Below are 18,557 nucleotides of genomic sequence, written 5' to 3'. Positions count from 1 at the left end.
GACTGGGCGTGCCTTGTCATTTTGACACATGACATGGTCCTATTGGCTCTTGCGCTTGACTTGACGCGCCACGTCATTTGACACATGGCACCAAACTGAGCCTTTAGGAAGATCGACATCTTGGGCTTAATGAAGTGAACTCATCACTTTAGCCCAATTAAATGTGTTAGCTCAATGGATTAAGACTTATTTATTTAATCCATATACATTGGACTTATATAATTAATTCAATTATATTATCCCATATATTTATTTGGACCGAAATATATTTAATTTAAAATATAGTCTAATAAATTTTATGAATTTAAATCCAATAAAATTTAATCGTCGCTTTCACATATAAATATTATGATTATCATTATAATAGACTTGATAAAAAACTATATATGTCACTTTCACATATTATGATTATCGTTGGAATAGACTTGATAAAACGAAAATAAGAAACTTTTTCGATAAGCGCAAAGAAGAAACTCCCTTGATAAAATAATTTTAAGAATAGAACAAAAATCCTAAAAATGGCAGTTCCTGTAAACTTTTCTTATCTAGAATTTTGTTTTTAAACTATTTTTCTGATTTCTTGTTTTCTTCAAAAAACTTAAGAAAAGGGGCAGATTTTTTAGTCCTTCACCATTCTGTATATTCTGGAACCCACCTTCAAAAAATCTGCATAGTCCAGACTCCAGAGTCCAATCCCAAAAACCTTTACACAGAGAGCATTCATCCATGGCATTTGCTCACTACTTGCTTACAGTCCCAGCTGATACTTCAAATCCCCACTCCGCTACTTCGATTATTACTCGCCCCTTTTCATCTTCTTATAATTCTCTATCTTCTTTGAGTTTTTCTTTTTCTTCGCCAAAACTTAACACTTGCAGGGCCTCTAATTTCCCCAAGAATTTGAGATTCGGCCACAAAGGTAATAGTATCCTTTACTCTTTTTTCCATACACTTTAGACTACAGAAAAATTGGTTATTTCAGTATATTGCTAAATTCGTTTTGTGGATAGCGTCTACTAATGTGGAAAGCGTTCAATTTGTTGATGGTGTTTAATTCTGGTGGTTGTAAATTTGAAAACTTTTTAACTGTTCAAGAGCAAGTTTTTCCTTTAGTCAACTTCATCGTGCTTCCACTGAAGATGAATTTTATTATGCTATGGCCAGTTAACTTAACCTCAGTGCAAAATTAACCATCCAACTATGGCTTTTATTGGGAATTTTGGTATAAAAGGTCTCTATTATAGTTGAATGAGTCAATTCATTATCTTTTTCCTAATTAGTTTTCTTCATTTCTTGTTTTAAACAATGCACCTTCCCATGGGGAAATTTTAGTACTTTCCAACAACAACAATAACAAAAAACCCAGTGCAATTCCACAAGTGGGGCCTGAGGAGGGTAATATATATGCAGACCTTACCTCTACCTTACGGGGACGGAGAGTCAAATTTTAGTACTTTCCAATTTTTGTTTTTTATTTTGTATATTGTTGGCATAAGATGAATTTAAATGGGTAATATGGTCATTGAGGATTCATATTGCCGGCCCCAACTTGTTTGGGACCTGAGGCGACTTCTGTTTAAGAAGTGTAAGCTATAAAGTTATATGGAACTTTTATTTTCCTAAAGATTTTCTCTTACTGTATGCAAGTTCTTCGGCGAGGATGTGTCCTATCAGAAGTGTTTGATCGAACATATTAGCTACATAGAGAACGGCAGCATCTTCATTTGTCATTTGATGTCTCATTTTCTGAGGATTATGAATGAGTGATCCAATCAATGTTGGTTTATGTTTAGTTAACAATGGCATGCTGAAAATGTTGGTTTATGTTTAGTCAACAATGGCATGCCAATTGGAAGAGTTGGTAGAAAGAGTTGGTGTGGATGCTAGGAGGAAGCTTCCTCCTTTGATGTCACCCATGACATCAAGAGGAGGTAGTTTGATGTCACCAATGACATCAAGAGGAGGTCTTTACCTCTATAAATAGATGTACTCCTTCATTTGTAGAAACCATCCCAAAATAATACAATACATTGTAGTGAGTAGAGAGTTAAGAGAGAAATTCTCTTAAGTGTAATTGGGAAATCTCCCCTTCCTTTGTTAATATTAAAAGGGCAATTGTTCTCTGGTGGACGTAGGATTATTTTGATCCGAACCACGTTAAATCTTGTGTTCTTTCTTTTACGTTTTCGCTAACAATTGGTATCAGAGCGACAAGATTCTTTAACGATCCAAGGAGAAAGAAAAAGCAAATATGAGTTCCATGAAGTTTGAAATTGATAGATTCAATGGACGCAACAACTTCAATATCTGGAAGATCCAGATGATGGCGTTACTGCGGAGGGAAGGTTCAATCCATGCTATTGACGGAAAGTATCCTACGGATATATCAGCTCCCGACAAGGAGAAGATTGAAGGGGATGCATTGAGTGCAATCCAACTATCCCTTGCACCTAACGTGCTTTGTGAAGTGAGTACGGGTACCGAAGAGACGGCCAAACAGTTGTGGGAAAAGCTAGAAGGGCTATACCAAGACCGATCAGTGACAACAAGAATGTTGTTACAACGGCGTCTTCACACATTTAAGATGGGGTCAGGTACTTCGTTACAAGATCATTTAGATGCGTTTAATAAACTTGTCATGGACTTACAGATTGCAGGAATTAAAAGGGAGGAGGAGACGCTTGCATGTGCTTTGCTATTTTCATTGACTTCAGGATATCGTGATATTGAGAATTCAATGATGTATAGCAAGGAGCCTATCAAGCTTGAGCAAGTGCGGCAGGCACTTAACTCTAGTGATGTGCGGAGACACATTGAAGGAGATAGAGATGACCAGGCAAGTGGCCTCTTTGTAAGAGGCCGGACTAGCCAACAGGGAAAGACCAAATCAAAGCACAGATCAAAGTCTCGTGTGAACAAGAAGAATACAGAGTGTTGGGGTTGTGGCAAGAAGGGACACTTTGAACGAGATTGCCCAATGTCAAAGTCCAAGGAAAAGGCGAGTGCATCTACAGTTGAACAGGTACATAATTTTGATAATGATTATGTACTAACAACATCGTGTAATAATAATAGTAGTTATGAAAACAAATGGGTGTTAGACTCTGCTTGTACTCTGCATATGACGTTCCGAAAAGACTGGTTTAGCAGCTACGAGAAAAGTGGAGGAACCGTAGTAATGGGCAATAATGCAACTTGTGCAATAGTTGGCATTGGCTCAGTTCGGGTTCGCTGCCATGATGGAATCGTGAGGACTATTACACAAGTCCGTCATGTTCCTGATCTGAAGAAGAATTTGATCTCCTTGGGTACTCTGGATGAACAAGGCTACAGGTACATGAGCGAAGCAGGAACTATGAAGGTGACTAAAGGTTCTTTAGTCATGCTGAAAGGCAAGCTGGAGAACGGCCTTTACACATTGACCGGAAGCACCATTGTTGGCTCTGCAAATGCATCTACAGTGCAGTTATCTAATGATGACAAGGCAAGACTATGGCACATGAGACTGGGTCATATGAGCACACGTGGACTGGAGATGTTGAGCAATCGTAAACTTTTGGAAGGCGAGAAGATCAACATGCTTGACTTCTGTGAGCACTGCGTTCTAGGGAAGCAGAAGAAGGTCAGCTTCAGCACTGGCAAACACAAGACAAGAGGAGTGCTAGACTACATCCATTCAGATTTATGGGGTCCTTCTAAACTTCCATCGAAGGGCGGAAAGAGGTATCTTCTCATTTTTATTGATGATTTCTCACGAAAGGTTTGGGTGTATTTTTTGAAGGCAAAAAGTGATGCTTTTGAAGCATTTAAAGAGTGGAAGATTTTGGTTGAAAATCAAATGGAGCGGAAAATCAAGTATCTTCGCACAGACAATGGCTTGGAGTTTTGCAATGAAGAGTTTAATGAATTCTGCAAGGTTCATGGGATCTCAAGACATAGGACTGTCAGGCATACCCCACAGCAGAATGGAGTTGCCGAGAGAATGAACAGAACTCTTCTTGAAAAGGCTCGTTGTATGCTCCTACAAGCCAAAATGTCCAAAGTATTTTGGGCTGAAGCAGTTCACACTGCTGCTCATATTGTCAATCGATTTCCAGCATCGGCAATTGACTTTAAGACTCCGAATGAGGTATGGTCAGGTGAACCCTCTAACTATTCATACTTACGAGTATTTGGGTGTCCAGCACTCCAGCTTATTATCACGTTAATGAAGGAAAGCTTGAACCAAGGGCTAAGAAGGCCATATTCGTAGGGTATGTGGATGGAGTAAAAGGGTACAAACTTTGGTGTTTGTCTTTACTCAAATTTATAGTTAGTAGAGATGTCACCTTCGATGAATCCTCTATACTTGATCCCCGTAAAGTTTCCGTGGAGTTTTCAGGAAACAAGAACAACGAGCAGGTGGAGCTTCCGGTGGAGCTTGCCAAGGAAAAGGATCAAGAGACTCAGGTTAAAGATGAGTCAGAAGATGTAGGCGTTGAAGAACTTGCTGTCAATGAACCATACACAATTGCGAAGGGGAGGGAGAAGAGGCAGACACGAGAACCGAAACGCCTTATAAATCAAGCAAACTTGATTGCATATGCGTTCGTAGCTGCACAAGAAGAGATTAAAGATCTGGAGCCCTCCTCGTATATTGAAGCAACTTCTTGCAAGGATGCCGCACAATGGCGGTTAGCCATGACTGAAGAGATGGAGTCTCTTCACAAGAATCAGACATGGGTCTTAGTGAAAAGACAAAAGGGGAAGAGGACAGTTGGATGCAAGTGGGTCTACCGAAAGAAAGAGGGAATTCCTGAAGTGGAAGATGCTAGGTTCAAGGCGAGATTGGTTGCAAAAGGTTTCAGCCAAAAGGAGGGAATTGACTACAATGAGATTTTCTCTCCGGTCGTGAAGCATAGCTCAATTCGCGTGCTACTAGCATTGGTTGCACAATTTGACTTGGAGCTTCAACAGCTTGATGTCAAAACTGCTTTCTTACACGGTGATCTAGAAGAGACAATCTATATGGATCAACCTGAAGGTTTCCTAGCTGAGGGAAAAGAAGATCACGTATGCCAACTAAAGAAGTCTTTGTATGGTTTGAAACAATCCCCTAGACAGTGGTACAAGAGGTTTGATGCATTCATGACTACACATGAATTCTCAAGGAGTGCATTTGATAGTTGTGTGTATCACAAGAAGATGTCTGGTAACTCAATGATTTATTTACTGTTGTATGTTGATGATATGCTTATTGCTGCTAACAACATTACAGAGATAAATGCTTTGAAGAAACTATTGAGTAAGGAATTTGACATGAAGGATTTAGGAGATGCAAAGAAAATCCTTGGTATGGAGATTTCAAGAGAAGACGATGTTGTACATCTTTCTCAGAAGAGGTATATTGAAAGGGTTCTCGAGAGATTCAATATGCAAACGTGCAAGCCTGTAAGTACACCATTAGCTCCTCATTTTAAACTTTCAGAGTCACAAATGCCTCAGTCCGAGGATGAGGTGGAGCATATGTCAAAGATTCCTTATGCCAGTGCAGTTGGTAGTATTATGTATGCTATGGTATGCACACGTCCAGATATTGCTCAATCTGTAAGTGTGGTAAGTAGATACATGTCCAACCCAGGAAAGAGGCATTGGGAAGCTGTCAAGTGGATATTGAGATATCTCAAAGGAGCTTCTGGTGTTGGTCTTACCTTTCGAAAAAGTGGTACAGGTATTTCAATTCTCGGTTATGTGGATTCTGACTATGCAGGAGATCTTGACAGAAGAAGGTCCACAACTGGATACATCTTTACCCTCGTTGGCAGTGCCGTCAGTTGGAAGTCGACTTTGCAGTCGATTGTCGCTTTGTCTACGACAGAAGCAGAATACATGGCAGCAATGGAGGCGGTAAAGGAAGCTATCTGGTTGAAAAGTTTAGTAGCGGAATTGAGTTTGGTTCAGCTGGAATCAACTCTTAGATGTGATAGTCAGAGTGCTATTCATCTAATGAAAAATCAGAGATTTCATGAGCGCACTAAACACATTGATGTCAGATTTCATTTTATTCGAGATGTTATTGATGAGGGAACTATCAAGGTCGTGAAAGTTATCACAGACGATAATGCTGCAGACATGTTGACCAAGATAGTCCCGCTCGCTAAGTTTGCACACTGCAAGGACTTGGCGGGGGTGTGCATCAACTGATGCAACTCCGAAGAGAACAGTTGCTAGGTGGAGGTGGTATGTTCAACAATGGTTTGATTCTTCTTGTTTCTTACAACGGGGTTGCCCAGTAAGCTTAGAAGTTTTGGCCAGAGTTGTTCACACGCTCGAAACGCAAACCAAGGTGGAGATTGAAAATGTTGGTTTATGTTTAGTTAACAATGGCATGCTGAAAATGTTGGTTTATGTTTAGTCAACAATGGCATGCCAATTGGAAGAGTTGGTGGAAAGAGTTGGTGTGGATGCTAGGAGGAAGCTTCCTCCTTTGATGTCACCCATGACATCAAGAGGAGGTAGTTTGATGTCACCAATGACATCAAGAGGAGGTCTTTACCTCTATAAATAGATGTACTCCTTCATTTGTAGAAACCATCCCAAAATAATACAATACATTGTAGTGAGTAGAGAGTTAAGAGAGAAATTCTCTTAAGTGTAATTGGGAAATCTCCCCTTCCTTTGTTAATATTAAAAGGGCAATTGTTCTCTGGTGGACGTAGGATTATTTTGATCCGAACCACGTTAAATCTTGTGTTCTTTCTTTTACGTTTCCGCTAACAGAAGTGTAAGCTATAAAGTTATATGGAACTTTTATTTTCCTAAAGATTTTCTCTTACTGTATGCAAGTTCTTCGGCGAGGATGTGTCCTATCAGAAGTGTTTGATCGAACATATTAGCTACATAGAGAACAGCAGCATCTTCATTTGTCATTTGATGTCTCATTTTCTGAGGATTATGAATGAGTGATCCAATCATACCATTGTGGAAGTATTTTCTTTCTGCCATTCAAAAATTTTGACTTGGTAAACTTATTGTTGCTCATTTCTGCAGCATCTGTTAAGGCCCAAGCATCTGAAGCCAGCTCAGCTGCAGATGCTTTCACTAACTTCAAGCATGTACTCCTACCAATTACAGACCGGAATCCTTATCTCTCTGAGGGTTCAAGACAGGTCCACTCTTCTCTGTATTTTTCCTTCTTAGTATTGGCGCTCGAACGAACCAACCGTTGCTTCCTTTCTAGTCGTGTATTTTTTTTTTTAAAGAATTAGTTTCATTCTCCAAGTGTCATATTTGAAGTATGGCACTTTTGAGGAAAGATTGCAATGTTCTCTGTAATTCTTTCATCGTAGCATTTGTGACAGATTTTGATTCCTTATTAGCAGTCGCTGTACCTCAAGTCAAAATTACATTTCACCTCTGGATGACAATAGGACGGGGGAAGCTTTAGATGTGAGGGTTGGAGTGACTCTTAGCAGAGAAAGCAATCGGGTGGGGTGGGGTGGGTGGGTGGGGGGATCTAGAGCTCCTTTGGAAATTTATAGTGGGCATGGTGGGTTAAGCGAACCGAGGAAAAAGTTAATGAAAAAATTTAATGTTGGAAAAATAGAAGGCAACTTAACATAATGGGGAAGAAAGGTGTAGAAAGGGCAGGGTATAGTGGGTTGTAAGTGCAGAAGAAAATTAAATGGGTTGGGATGGTGGGGCTAGACTGTGGTGGAGATTGCTCCCTGCCGCAAACCTACTGCCTCCATTTCCATCTTTATATGGAGTTAATCTCCAATTCAACCGATTGAACTATTTGTATGGTACAACCACCGTTTGAACTATTTGTAAGGGCTTCAATAAAATGCTGGGCCTTTTAGTTCCTCTTCACTGTGGTTCTGAGGAAAGATACGTATTGGCTAATCCTGGAGCACATTAAGCAGACTGCAGCAGTTTCTTTTTGTCAAACTGCATTTTTGCCTTTTTCTTCCCTTTTCTTGGTTTGAACATGTTCACCTAGCTCATTCGATTTTGTAAGTGGCATGGATACTTTTTAAAAAATGTTATAGAAGTTACTTATTCTCGGTAATTTATCAGGCTGCAGCAACTGCCGCTGCTTTGGCGAAGAAGTATGGAGCTGACATAACAGTTGTTGGTAGGTTTCTTGATGTCCCAGATGTTGTGTGCTATTGGTTCTTTCAAAAGCTAAACTACAGAGATGACTTTCTTGGTACAGAAACTTTTAGTGGTAGATTTCAAGGAATCTAGGTCTTTATGGTCTTTGCAGTTATTGATGAAAAGGAGAAAGAAGCAGTCCCGGAGCATGAGACCCAACTGGCGAGCATCCGGTGGCATTTATCTGAAGGTGTGTATTTACTGTTGTTGCCCTATATGTAAAGAGCATGAACCAGTTGATGTTTTGTGATTAAAAAGTGCAACTTGGACGGGTGCACTAGACTTGCATTGCTGTGATTAGCAGCAACTGGCATTTTGCACGCAAGCCTGTGCATTGCGATTAGCACAAACTAATCTTGCGGAACTTCAGTATTTGGCTTTATATTGGACGGATTTTCCAATGTTGGTTATCTCATTATTCTGCTGCGGAGCTCCTTTTATGTGAGTCTGCAATTTTTTTTTTCTCTTGATTTTGATCATGCAGCACAATCATCCGGATGGGTAGGAAAGTTGAAACATGTTCTGGTTGCTTATATGTAGTATATACTGCAAAACTGTTATGGTCCACTTTTCATACTACTAACGACTGTGAACTCATTCCTCATCCTTAGTTTTACATGTGGTCTGGTATAGTTGCTGATTGGTGTACACAAACATCTGCACAGGTGGATATCAGGAGTTCAAGCTGTTAGAACGGCTAGGTGAAGGAAGCAAGCCAACAGCCATTATTGGTGAAATTGCTGATGAGATGAACTTGGATGTGGTAATTATGAGTATGGAAGCTATCCATTCCAAGCATGTTGATGCAAACCTACTCGCTGAGTTCATCCCTTGTCCTGTATTGCTTTTGCCCCTATGAAGAAGAAATGTATCTGAAAAGCCAGTGGAGTTTGATTTTAGGATCAAGGGTATTAGCATTACCTCACTTGAAGTTTATTGTTATCTTGATCGATATGATCTCCTACCTTTTGACCGTTTGTTTACGTTTTCTGCTTCATTGACCATAAATGCAAGTTTTAGATTTGCAATGACTGGTAATAGAACAAAAAGAGAAGCTGGTTCATTGTATCTCAATCATAAGAAGACATGGATGTCGTCCACTTTAAGTGTTAGTCTTGCTCATCTTAATAGCTGTCTTGAGTTATGTGTATCCGCTGTTTAAATTGATAGAATTGGATTTCTTCTGTTTATACTGACGCATTACATCTGAACTCTATCTTATCTTGGCTTATTTCTTGATACTGATATCACACTTGTTTGGCTCAGAAGATATTAAAAACTTTTTGAACAAATCAATCAAAGATGAAGGGGTAAATCCTAGTTAAAGATAATTAACTCTAGATTCGAGATGAATAATATGAATAGAAAAACATAGCCGAGTATAAATATTGGCTGTGATTATGGCCAGATTTAATAGCATAAAGAAAGATACATTAAGTAACAGTAAATGGCAATAAAATGTAAATAAAGGAAAAGATTCACCAAATCTTGAGTGGAGCGGATCTTCTTTCATTTGATAAAGACGAATGATAACAGATACAAGAACCTTAAAACCCTTTTTAGATCTGATGAAGGTCTGAGATCACATATCTTCTAATTTCTTTAAAGAGGTATGTTTACATATTTTCTAGAGAGAGGGAGAGAGAGAGAGAGCCAGCCCCTTTTTTTGGAAGTACTCTCTTCCTATTTATAAGGGGTATCCGTAGAAAATCCTAAAAAGGTACAATTAGAGGGAATATTCACTAGAATATTCTCTTTGAGGATTCCAAAGCAAACAAGCTATTTCATCACTGTCTGACCTCGGCCTTATTGATGACTGTACGACCTCGGCCTGTTCGACCTCGACCATATATCTCTGCGTGCCGAATTTCTCTGATCTAATTTTGACCCATACAGTTAGTCCCTCCACTTATTGAGGTCGTCTCGTGGTCGAGCTCGGTGAGCGGACTTCATTAATCGTAGTTCGAGAAATCCAGATGAGGAAGTCGACTAGTGTGGATCGCGGCTGAGGGTGCCAATCTTTAGGTCAAAATGGTATCCCCGCGGGCAGAACTTTAGCAGAGTTCGATCAGGGACAATAACTCGAGTGATGAGTCGATCGAGAAGACAATAGAGTTGGGGAAGGCCGTCGAGGCCGGGATGGCGGCATCGGAGGAGGTCATTTGCGTCCTCGGATCTGGACGGACGAGTAGGCCAAATGAAAATTCAGGCAAGGTCGCCGAATGTGAATTCAGACGAGGTCGAAGGTTGCCGAAAGTTGATTCGGACGAGGCCGTGTTGATTCGGACAAGGCAGAATTTTGATTCGGACGAGGACGAATGTTGATTCGGGCGAGGCCGAATTCTTTTTTTTGGCGATGGCCCTAGGCCGTAGGGGTGTTATTTCGAGCTTGTCGAAATGTTAACCTATCGTGGTTCGAACGAGGTCGAATGTTGATTAGGACGAGGCCGAATTCTTCTTTTTGGCGATGGCCCTTGGCCGTAGGGGTGTTCTTTCAAGCTTGTCGAAATGTCAACCCGTCATGGTTCGAACGAGGTCGAATGTTGATTCGGACGAGGCCGAATTTTGATTCGGACGAGGCCGAATTTTGATTCGGACGAGGCCGAATTCTTCTTTTTGGCGATGGCCCTTGGCCGTACGGTGTCGACCTTCTTTTTTTGGCGATGGCTCTTGGCCATACGGGGTCGACCTCCTCTTTTTGGCTATGGTTCTTGTCCGTAGGGGTCGACCTCTTCTTTTTTGGCGATGGCCCTTGGCCGTAGGGGTCGACCTCTTCTTTTTTGGCGATGGCTCTTGGCCGTACGGGGTCGACCTCCTCTTTTTGGCGATGGCTCTTGGTCGTAGGGGTCGACCTCTTCTTTTCTGGTGATGGCCCTTGGCCGTAGGGGCCGACCTCTTCTTTTTTGGCGATGGCCCTTGGCCGTACGGGGTCGACCTCCTCTTTTTGGCGATGGCTCTTGGCCGTACGGGGTCGACCACCTCTTTTTTGGTGATTGCTCTTGGCCGTAGGGGTCAACCTCCTCTTTTTGGCGATGGCTCTTGGCCGTACGGGGTCGACCTCCTCTTTTTGACAATGGCTCTTGGCCGTAGGGGTCGACCTCTTCTTTTTTGGCGATGGCCCTTGGCCGTACGGGGTTGACCTCCTCTTTTTGGCGATGGCTCTTGGCCGTAGGGGTCGACCTCTTCTTTTTTGGCGATGGCCCTTGGCCGTAGGGGTCGACCTCTTCTTTTTTGGCGATGGCCCTTGGCCATACGGGGTCGACCTCCTCTTTTTGGCGATGGCTCTTGGCCGTAGGGGTCGACCTCTTCTTTTTTGGCGATGACTCTTAGCCGTAGGGGGTCGACCTCTTCTTTTTTGGCGATGACTCTAGGTCGTACGGGGTCGACCTCCTATTTTTGGCGATGGCTCTTGGCCGTAGGGGTCGACCTCTTCTTTTTTGGCGATGGCCCTTGGCCGTAGGGGTTGACCTCTTCTTGTTTGGCGATGGCCCTTGGACGTAGGGGGTCGACCTCCTCTTTTTGGCGATGACTCTTGGTTGTAGGGGTCGACCTCCTCTTTTTGGCGATGGCTCTTGGCCGTACGGGGTCGACCTCCTCTTTCTGGTGATGGCTCTTGGCCGTAGGGGTCGAGCTCTTATTTTTTGGCGATGGCCCTTGGTCGTAGGGGTCGACCTCTTCTTTTTTGGCGATGGCCTTTGGCCGTACGGGGTCGACCTCTTCTTTTTGGCGATGACTTTTGGCCGTAAGGGTCGACCTCCTCTTTTTGGCGATGACTCTTGGCCTTAAATGGTGTTATTTCGAGCTTATCGAAATGTTAATCCGTTGTCATTTGATCGAGGTCAAACTCTTCTTCTTTGGCGAAGGCCATTGGCCTTAAAGGATGTTATTTCGAACTTTCGAAATGTTAACCCGTCGTCGTTCGATCAATGTCGAACTCTTCTTCTTTGGCGAAAGCTCTTGGCCTTAAAGGGTGTTATTTCGAACTTATTAAATGTTAACCCATCATCGTTCGAGCGAGGTCGAACTCTTCTTCTTTGGGGAAGGCCCTTGGCCTTAAAGAGTGTTATTTCGAACTTATCGAAATGTTAACCCGTCGTCGTTCGATCAAGGTCGAACTCTTCTTCTTTGGCGAAGGCCCTTGGCCTTAAAGGGTGTTATTTCGAACTTATCGAAATGTTAACCCATCGTCGTTCGATCAAGGTTGAACTCTTCTTCTTTGGAGAATGCTCTTGGCCTTAAAGGGTGTTTCCTGGGGGAGTCCCAATTTGCTTAATTTTGCTTGCATTGGAGAATATGATGCATTTCCTGGGGGAGTCCCAATTTGTTTAATTTTGCTTGCATTGGAGAATATGATGTGTTTCCTAGGGGATTGCTCCTGCTTCTATTCCACTTAGAGAAATAGTCAGTTAAAACAAAATAAAAGCGTTCGTTACCTCGATTTGATCGGGTCGACGAGTGGAAAGGAGTGACCATATTCCCTTCTCTGGTTATGCTTTCAGTGGCAGCTACCAATTTTGGCGTGGCTGTCCGCTTTAGTAAAGTTTTTTGTTGTACAAATAGCATATTACCTGATAGAGGAACAGTTGGGGAAGAAGAGGGCACCAGTTGACCATATCTCACTTGTGCGCCTTCTTGTAGATCCACGCTATTGTGGTACTATGTCCCTATTCAGCTTCTATTTACCTTTCCTCATATGGTGGCTGCTTGTACTGGACTTCAATTGTGTATGACAAAAGCAAAGGGCTTATATCACTAGCATATGCTCTTGAAACCGCAATGATAGTCGCTTTGGGCAATTCCTCAAAAGTCGTCGCCGAATCGACGTAGTGACGAAGCGAATGCATCGATGACATTGCTGATGCCGACACGTTCTCTATCAGTTTCTCCGTCGACGTTGCTACAAATCTTGAGTTAATTTCAGATTATCCAATCATAAGAAACTCCTTTGGCATTTAAAGAACACAGAAGTTGTACGAATATTCTCTTATACGAATAGTATATTAAAAATTTGAAGCTTCTCCTTAAAACTTGTATGTCCCATAAGAGAATAAATAGTAGAATATCCAACGTAAGTGGAGTATATGCTAAAACAGCCCCCAAACACTTGTCAGAGGTATCAAACTCAATCCACAGATTATTCCTTATATCAAATGATAATCAAAACCCAATTATTATGACCATCTTATACGGATAGTATATTAAAAATTTGAAGCTACAAAAGCGAAAGAGAGTTTACGAAAGTTATTTCGTCTTTCCATGTTATGGTAGACAACCGTACTAGGAAATATCTACCATGAACAGAACGTGGAACTGGAATTGAATTCTAGATCTAGAGAAAACTAAAATTATAACTAGAAAATCCCCACAGACGGCGCCAAATTGTTCGACTCAAAAGATATTAAAACTTTTTTGAACAAATCAATCAAAGATGAAGGGGTAAATCCTAGTTAAAGATAATTAACTCTAGATCCGAGATGAATAATATGAATAGAAAAACATAGCCGAGTATAAATATTGGTCGTGATTATGGCCAGATTTAATAGCATAAAGAAAGGTGCATTAAGTAACATTAAATGGCAATAAAATGTAAATAAAGGAAAAGATTCACCAAATCTTGAGTGGAGCGGATTCTCTTTCGTTTGATAAAGACGAATGATAATAGATACAAGAACCTTAATACCCTTTTTAGATCTGATGAAGGTCTGGGATCACAGATCCTCTAATTTCTTTAAAGAAGTATGTTTACATATTTTCTAGAGAGAGAGAGGGAGAGCGATCCGGTCCCTTTTTCTGGAAGTCCTCTCTTCCTATTTATAAGGGGCATCTATAGAAAATCCTAAAAAAGTACAATTAGAGGGAATATTCAGTAGAATATTCCCTTTGAGGATTCCAAAGCAAACTAGCTATTTCATCACTGTCCTACCTCGGCCTTATTGATGACTGTCCGACCTCGGCTATTGGTGACTGTCCGACCTCGGCCTATCCGACCTCGACCTTATATCTCTGCGTGCCGAATTTCTCTGATCTAATTTTGACCCATAAAATACTGATGAACAATTAGCTAAGCACAATGAAAAACTGGTATCTAGATTACTGGTGTGATTATCCTGCTCTATTGTTAATCAATTGATCAACTGTAACACTAAATAGTGAATTATCATGCTTTCCTACTGGTGAATTTTAGTAGTTGCTGTCTAAATTGATATAATTGGATTTCTAATATTGGTGCTGGATTGCACATGTATAACGTCTGAATTTATATCTTGACTTATTTCTTGATGCTGATCTATTTGTCATTGGGCAATAAGGCTAATCACCACAAGGAGTTCGCTAGCTTGTTTAGTAATGGCGTGCTCTGCCGTCCCAAGTGATTTGGATTCTTATCATTTCTGAGGACAGTGGAACTAGTAAAATATCTTAAGAGAAAGTCCTCTAAGTAATTTTACTAAAGACTGCGGAACTAGTGAAATATCTTAAAGAGAAACTAGGCAGAAGTTAAAACTGAAGAATAATCAAAATAGCATTGATAGAACCAAACAACCGTGGTCGACATTTTACAAGCCACAAAAAGTGCGTAAAATACAAAAGAAATTCAAGGCCAACAAATGATAATCACTACTTAAGTGCTACCATAATGCTGGGTAGATACAGCATTATTAATGAGGAGAGACTAGTTCAAGTGCTGGGGTTGTTGTAATAGGAGTTCCAAGTATCGAGAACATGAGCTCGCAGAACTTGCTGGTGATAGAGAGAAGCAACCAACGCTCCGACAAAGGGTCCAACCCAAAAGATCCACTATGAAAACAGATAAAGGGAAATATTATGAGACTAATTAGATCTATTGAACTTTAAAAGACACTTTGAATTAGAACTGTCATAAGTAGTACTTATAAACACTTACATGGTCATTCCAAGCTGTGGTATCGTTGTAAATGACAGCAGCTCCAAAACTCCTAGCAGGATTGATCCCAGTTCCTGTGATGGGAATAGTGGCCAAATGAACCATAAACACCGCGAATCCAATTGGCAATGGTGCTAATACCTGTGGAGAAAGAAGGTAACGAATAGCAAAATCATAGTATAACACTAAAATCTTCATCTTTAGTGCTCCTGCAGTCCAAAAAATACAACAGAGGGAGATAAATTTTGTTTTTGACTGGAACTTCATAAGTTTTCAGATCCAATCCCCGATCCTTATGCATCTCTTAACCTTGTATTTTAATTTTATACGTTATCAGTGCACAAAATTTAAATTTTTTCTAAATTAGGGTTGACACTTACGGGGACGTGAGAATCACGCGCTTTGCTTTTGGCGTCAGTGGCGGAGAAGACGGTATAGACAAGGACGAAAGTGCCAATGATCTCAGCACCCAAGGCTGTGCCGGTTGAGTAGCCAACTGCAACGGTATTAGCACCGCCGCCATACGTGTTATAGTCATGCTTCATGAACCCTTTCACTAAGCCAACGCCGCAAATGGCTCCTAAGCACTGCGCCACCATATACCCCACCGCTCTCAGTAATGAAACCTTCCTTGCCAGTAATAGCCCAAATGTTACTGCTGGGTTTATATGCCCACCTATACACATTCATTAACCCCAAAAAAAAGAAATTAGAAGATTATAATGCTGTCAATGTTGGTGTTTATCATGGTTACTCTCAGTAGCGGATTTTGAGCCCATAAAGCCAAATTGTATTATGTATTCATAGATAATACTTAAAAATTCAAATAATTGACCATGAGCACCCACGATAATCATGTTTGACTACTGTAAATTTACACCAAAATCAGTGAAATATCCACAATCTATAAATCTTGGATTCGCCACTGTGCTGAAGCGGGTAATGTAAGGTTTTGTGTCAAAAAATTCTTTGTTAGTAAAATAAGTTTTGGACAAAATCTGAATTGGTTTTGTGGTGGTAGATAGAGTCTGAACTGATCAATATTTGTCCGCTTGAAGTTGGAGTCGCAGGAAACCTTACAGTTTTCACCTCTACGAATGTGAAAGTAAACTGCTTCTTATGAGGATTAGGTATTTCAGACCATCCATAAATTTGTGTTACATTTGTCTTTACCGCTACAGGGTATTTTGGGGGGGGGGGGGAGGGGAGACACATTTAATTATATTCCACCCTTGGGCTAACTTGCTGGAAGAAAGTGAACCACTAAAAATTGACATGACAATCTGATTCAGCTAATCAACAAAACATGAGTATTTTGAACTCAAAATGAGTTTTAAGTCATATACATCATCACCATAACAGGTAAACATTTTTATACTATTGTAATTAATGTGCTATAATAGGTAAAAATCACTCGATAGTGTAAAATTCTTTATATTAATGGTTTATATAACTTAAACTCTTCTGAAATTATGTGATTGGTTACTTTAGTAGGTGTCTCATATTAAATTCCAAGTAAAAATAAATGGACTGAGAGAGACGGGAGGACGGACGTGGATGGTGGGGGGAAGACAAATTAAATAGGAAGGTTATTTTTCAATCTGTGACTTGCTAACTATGCCGGAAAACCAAAAGAAGCTTCTACTTCTTATCTCTATGTATCTAACAACATGCAAGGCAATGGAGATTTTGACAAAAGGTATGCAAATGTTGAACCTGAACTTACCACACAAGACACCTTCTTTGAACTTTAAACCTCTAAACTTATAATTCCCTGGTTAAAATTTGAAATACCATGTTGTTCCATGCAGTGGCAGAAACAGTACTCTTCTACAAGAGGTGCATTCAACACCATTTCTTAAAAAAATATTCACAATTTTATATGTGTATATATATATGGAGTATATATATAGTAAGAGTACTCCTACTACATTATACATTCCTATAATAGACTGAGAATCTGAGATAATATAAAGTAAGCATCACTTAGCTTTCGGACAAAATGTTAGAGCCCTAACCCCTATAACTCCAGAAGTTCTAATAAACTCACATGTATAGAGCAAAAGAAGAGGAGGAGATGAAAATGAGTACCAGAAATCCCAGCAGTGCAATAGACAAGAACGAAAATCATGCCGCCAAAAGCCCATGCAATACCAAGAAGTCCAACGCCGTCGCAGGGACCAACTTGCTTCTTGTGGCCAATAACAGTAGCAACACTAACGTAAAGAAAAAGAAGTGTGGCAACAAATTCAGCAATGAGGGCTCTGTAGAAAGACCATTTCTTCACCTCCACCGTATCAAACAGCGGTGCTGCTGGCTTATCTACGTAGTCTTTCACCATATCTTGCTAGCTAGCTAGTTATCCCGATCCGCTTTAGAGTGATGGTGGCCTGGGTATTAATAATTAAATAGCAGCCTAGCAGGGAAAACGATATCTACAAGGGAGATTACGCTGTGTGGTTACAAGTTAAAGGTGTGAATAGATTGATGTAGCAAAAAGGCAACAACACATGCATCGACACTATGGCAACCTGACCATTTACGTAAGCTCCAAACTTTTCACTGGTACGTTAATTTGTAACAGAATAACATTGCATTTACGTCTCGAATTCCTATGTCGGAAGGAAAGCAGAAGGGGCCGACGATGTGACTCAATCCCAATTAATAAAGCATTGGCTTTAGGCAGTAAAAGTTCTAAAAATTTACTCACAAAACAACTACCCATGCAGTTCCTTTATCTTAAGTTCTCTTTAATGGCCAATTTACCTCTGAAAATTGATCAGATGGACTATAGGATATAAGCAAATTGTAAAAACGTAACAAAAAAATTAGGAATAGGAGGTGCAGTTTCACATATGAGTACTAAATTTTACGAAAATAGACTAAATTAAAAATTAAAATACATACGAAAATTTATTTAAAATATTTAAAGCCTCTTATAAAAGTTCAGTTTTAGGAAATCAATTTGAGGGTAAAACGGTAATAAATTGGTCGACCGATCAACTCGAAGTGTGGACCAACGTCGATAGAAACTTTATACCTTCTTGATTTGAATGATTGACACTTTATACTTTCTTGATTTTAAAATTTTAGTAGTCACTTCTTGATTTTGAGATTTTGTACTCACATGTAAATTACACCTTTAACGGCCTTACGTATTTTTATAGCTCAAATTCTATTTGATGTGCATGCCTTTGTAGTAATATCTAATTTTTGTTTTTACAACTCTAAAGTACAAGCGATAAATGATTTAATCATAACGGGCAGATTTGTGAAAACAGAAATTAATTACTACTATAAATTAAAGTCATGCACCCCAATTAAAAAAAACCAACATGTTCTCTCCTCTTCTCCGTCTACAATGTTTCACAACCAAGCCACAGCAACGGATCCACCAATTACAAACCAAATGCAAATTGACACAACAGGAACTCACCCACAAATCAAATCTTTTTTACAAACACTAACATCAAACTCAAACCTACCGACTTACATTTCCAACACACAATCTGTCAACAAT

The 18,557-nt window shown here is 40.2% G+C and overlaps 2 protein-coding genes across 2 annotated transcripts; one reads left to right on the top strand and one right to left on the bottom strand.

Annotated features, from left to right (window-relative positions):
• The first annotated feature begins 457 nt into the window (after positions 1–457).
• Positions 458–9,326, top strand: LOC107764953 (uncharacterized). The gene is made up of 5 exons (XM_075249995.1): positions 458–919; positions 7,030–7,148; positions 8,059–8,116; positions 8,249–8,326; positions 8,802–9,326. Exons 1-5 carry the CDS (start codon positions 727–729, stop codon positions 8,993–8,995), a joined length of 642 nt encoding a protein of 213 aa, XP_075106096.1. The 5' UTR covers positions 458–726; the 3' UTR covers positions 8,996–9,326.
• Positions 9,327–14,649: 5,323 nt separating this feature from the next.
• On the bottom strand, positions 14,650–17,403 carry LOC107824457 (aquaporin PIP2-7-like). The gene is given in 4 exon segments (NM_001326132.1): positions 14,650–14,931; positions 15,038–15,178; positions 15,418–15,713; positions 17,129–17,403. Coding segments are annotated over 4 exon segments (807 nt in total). The 5' UTR covers positions 17,379–17,403; the 3' UTR covers positions 14,650–14,811.
• Positions 17,404–18,557: the final 1,154 nt, after the last annotated feature.

The sequence above is a fragment of the Nicotiana tabacum genome, chromosome 3 (assembly GCF_000715075.1).
Source record: "Nicotiana tabacum cultivar K326 chromosome 3, ASM71507v2, whole genome shotgun sequence".
NCBI classification, from domain to species: Eukaryota; Viridiplantae; Streptophyta; class Magnoliopsida; order Solanales; family Solanaceae; genus Nicotiana; species Nicotiana tabacum.
This window is presented reverse-complemented; position numbering and strand designations above follow the sequence as displayed.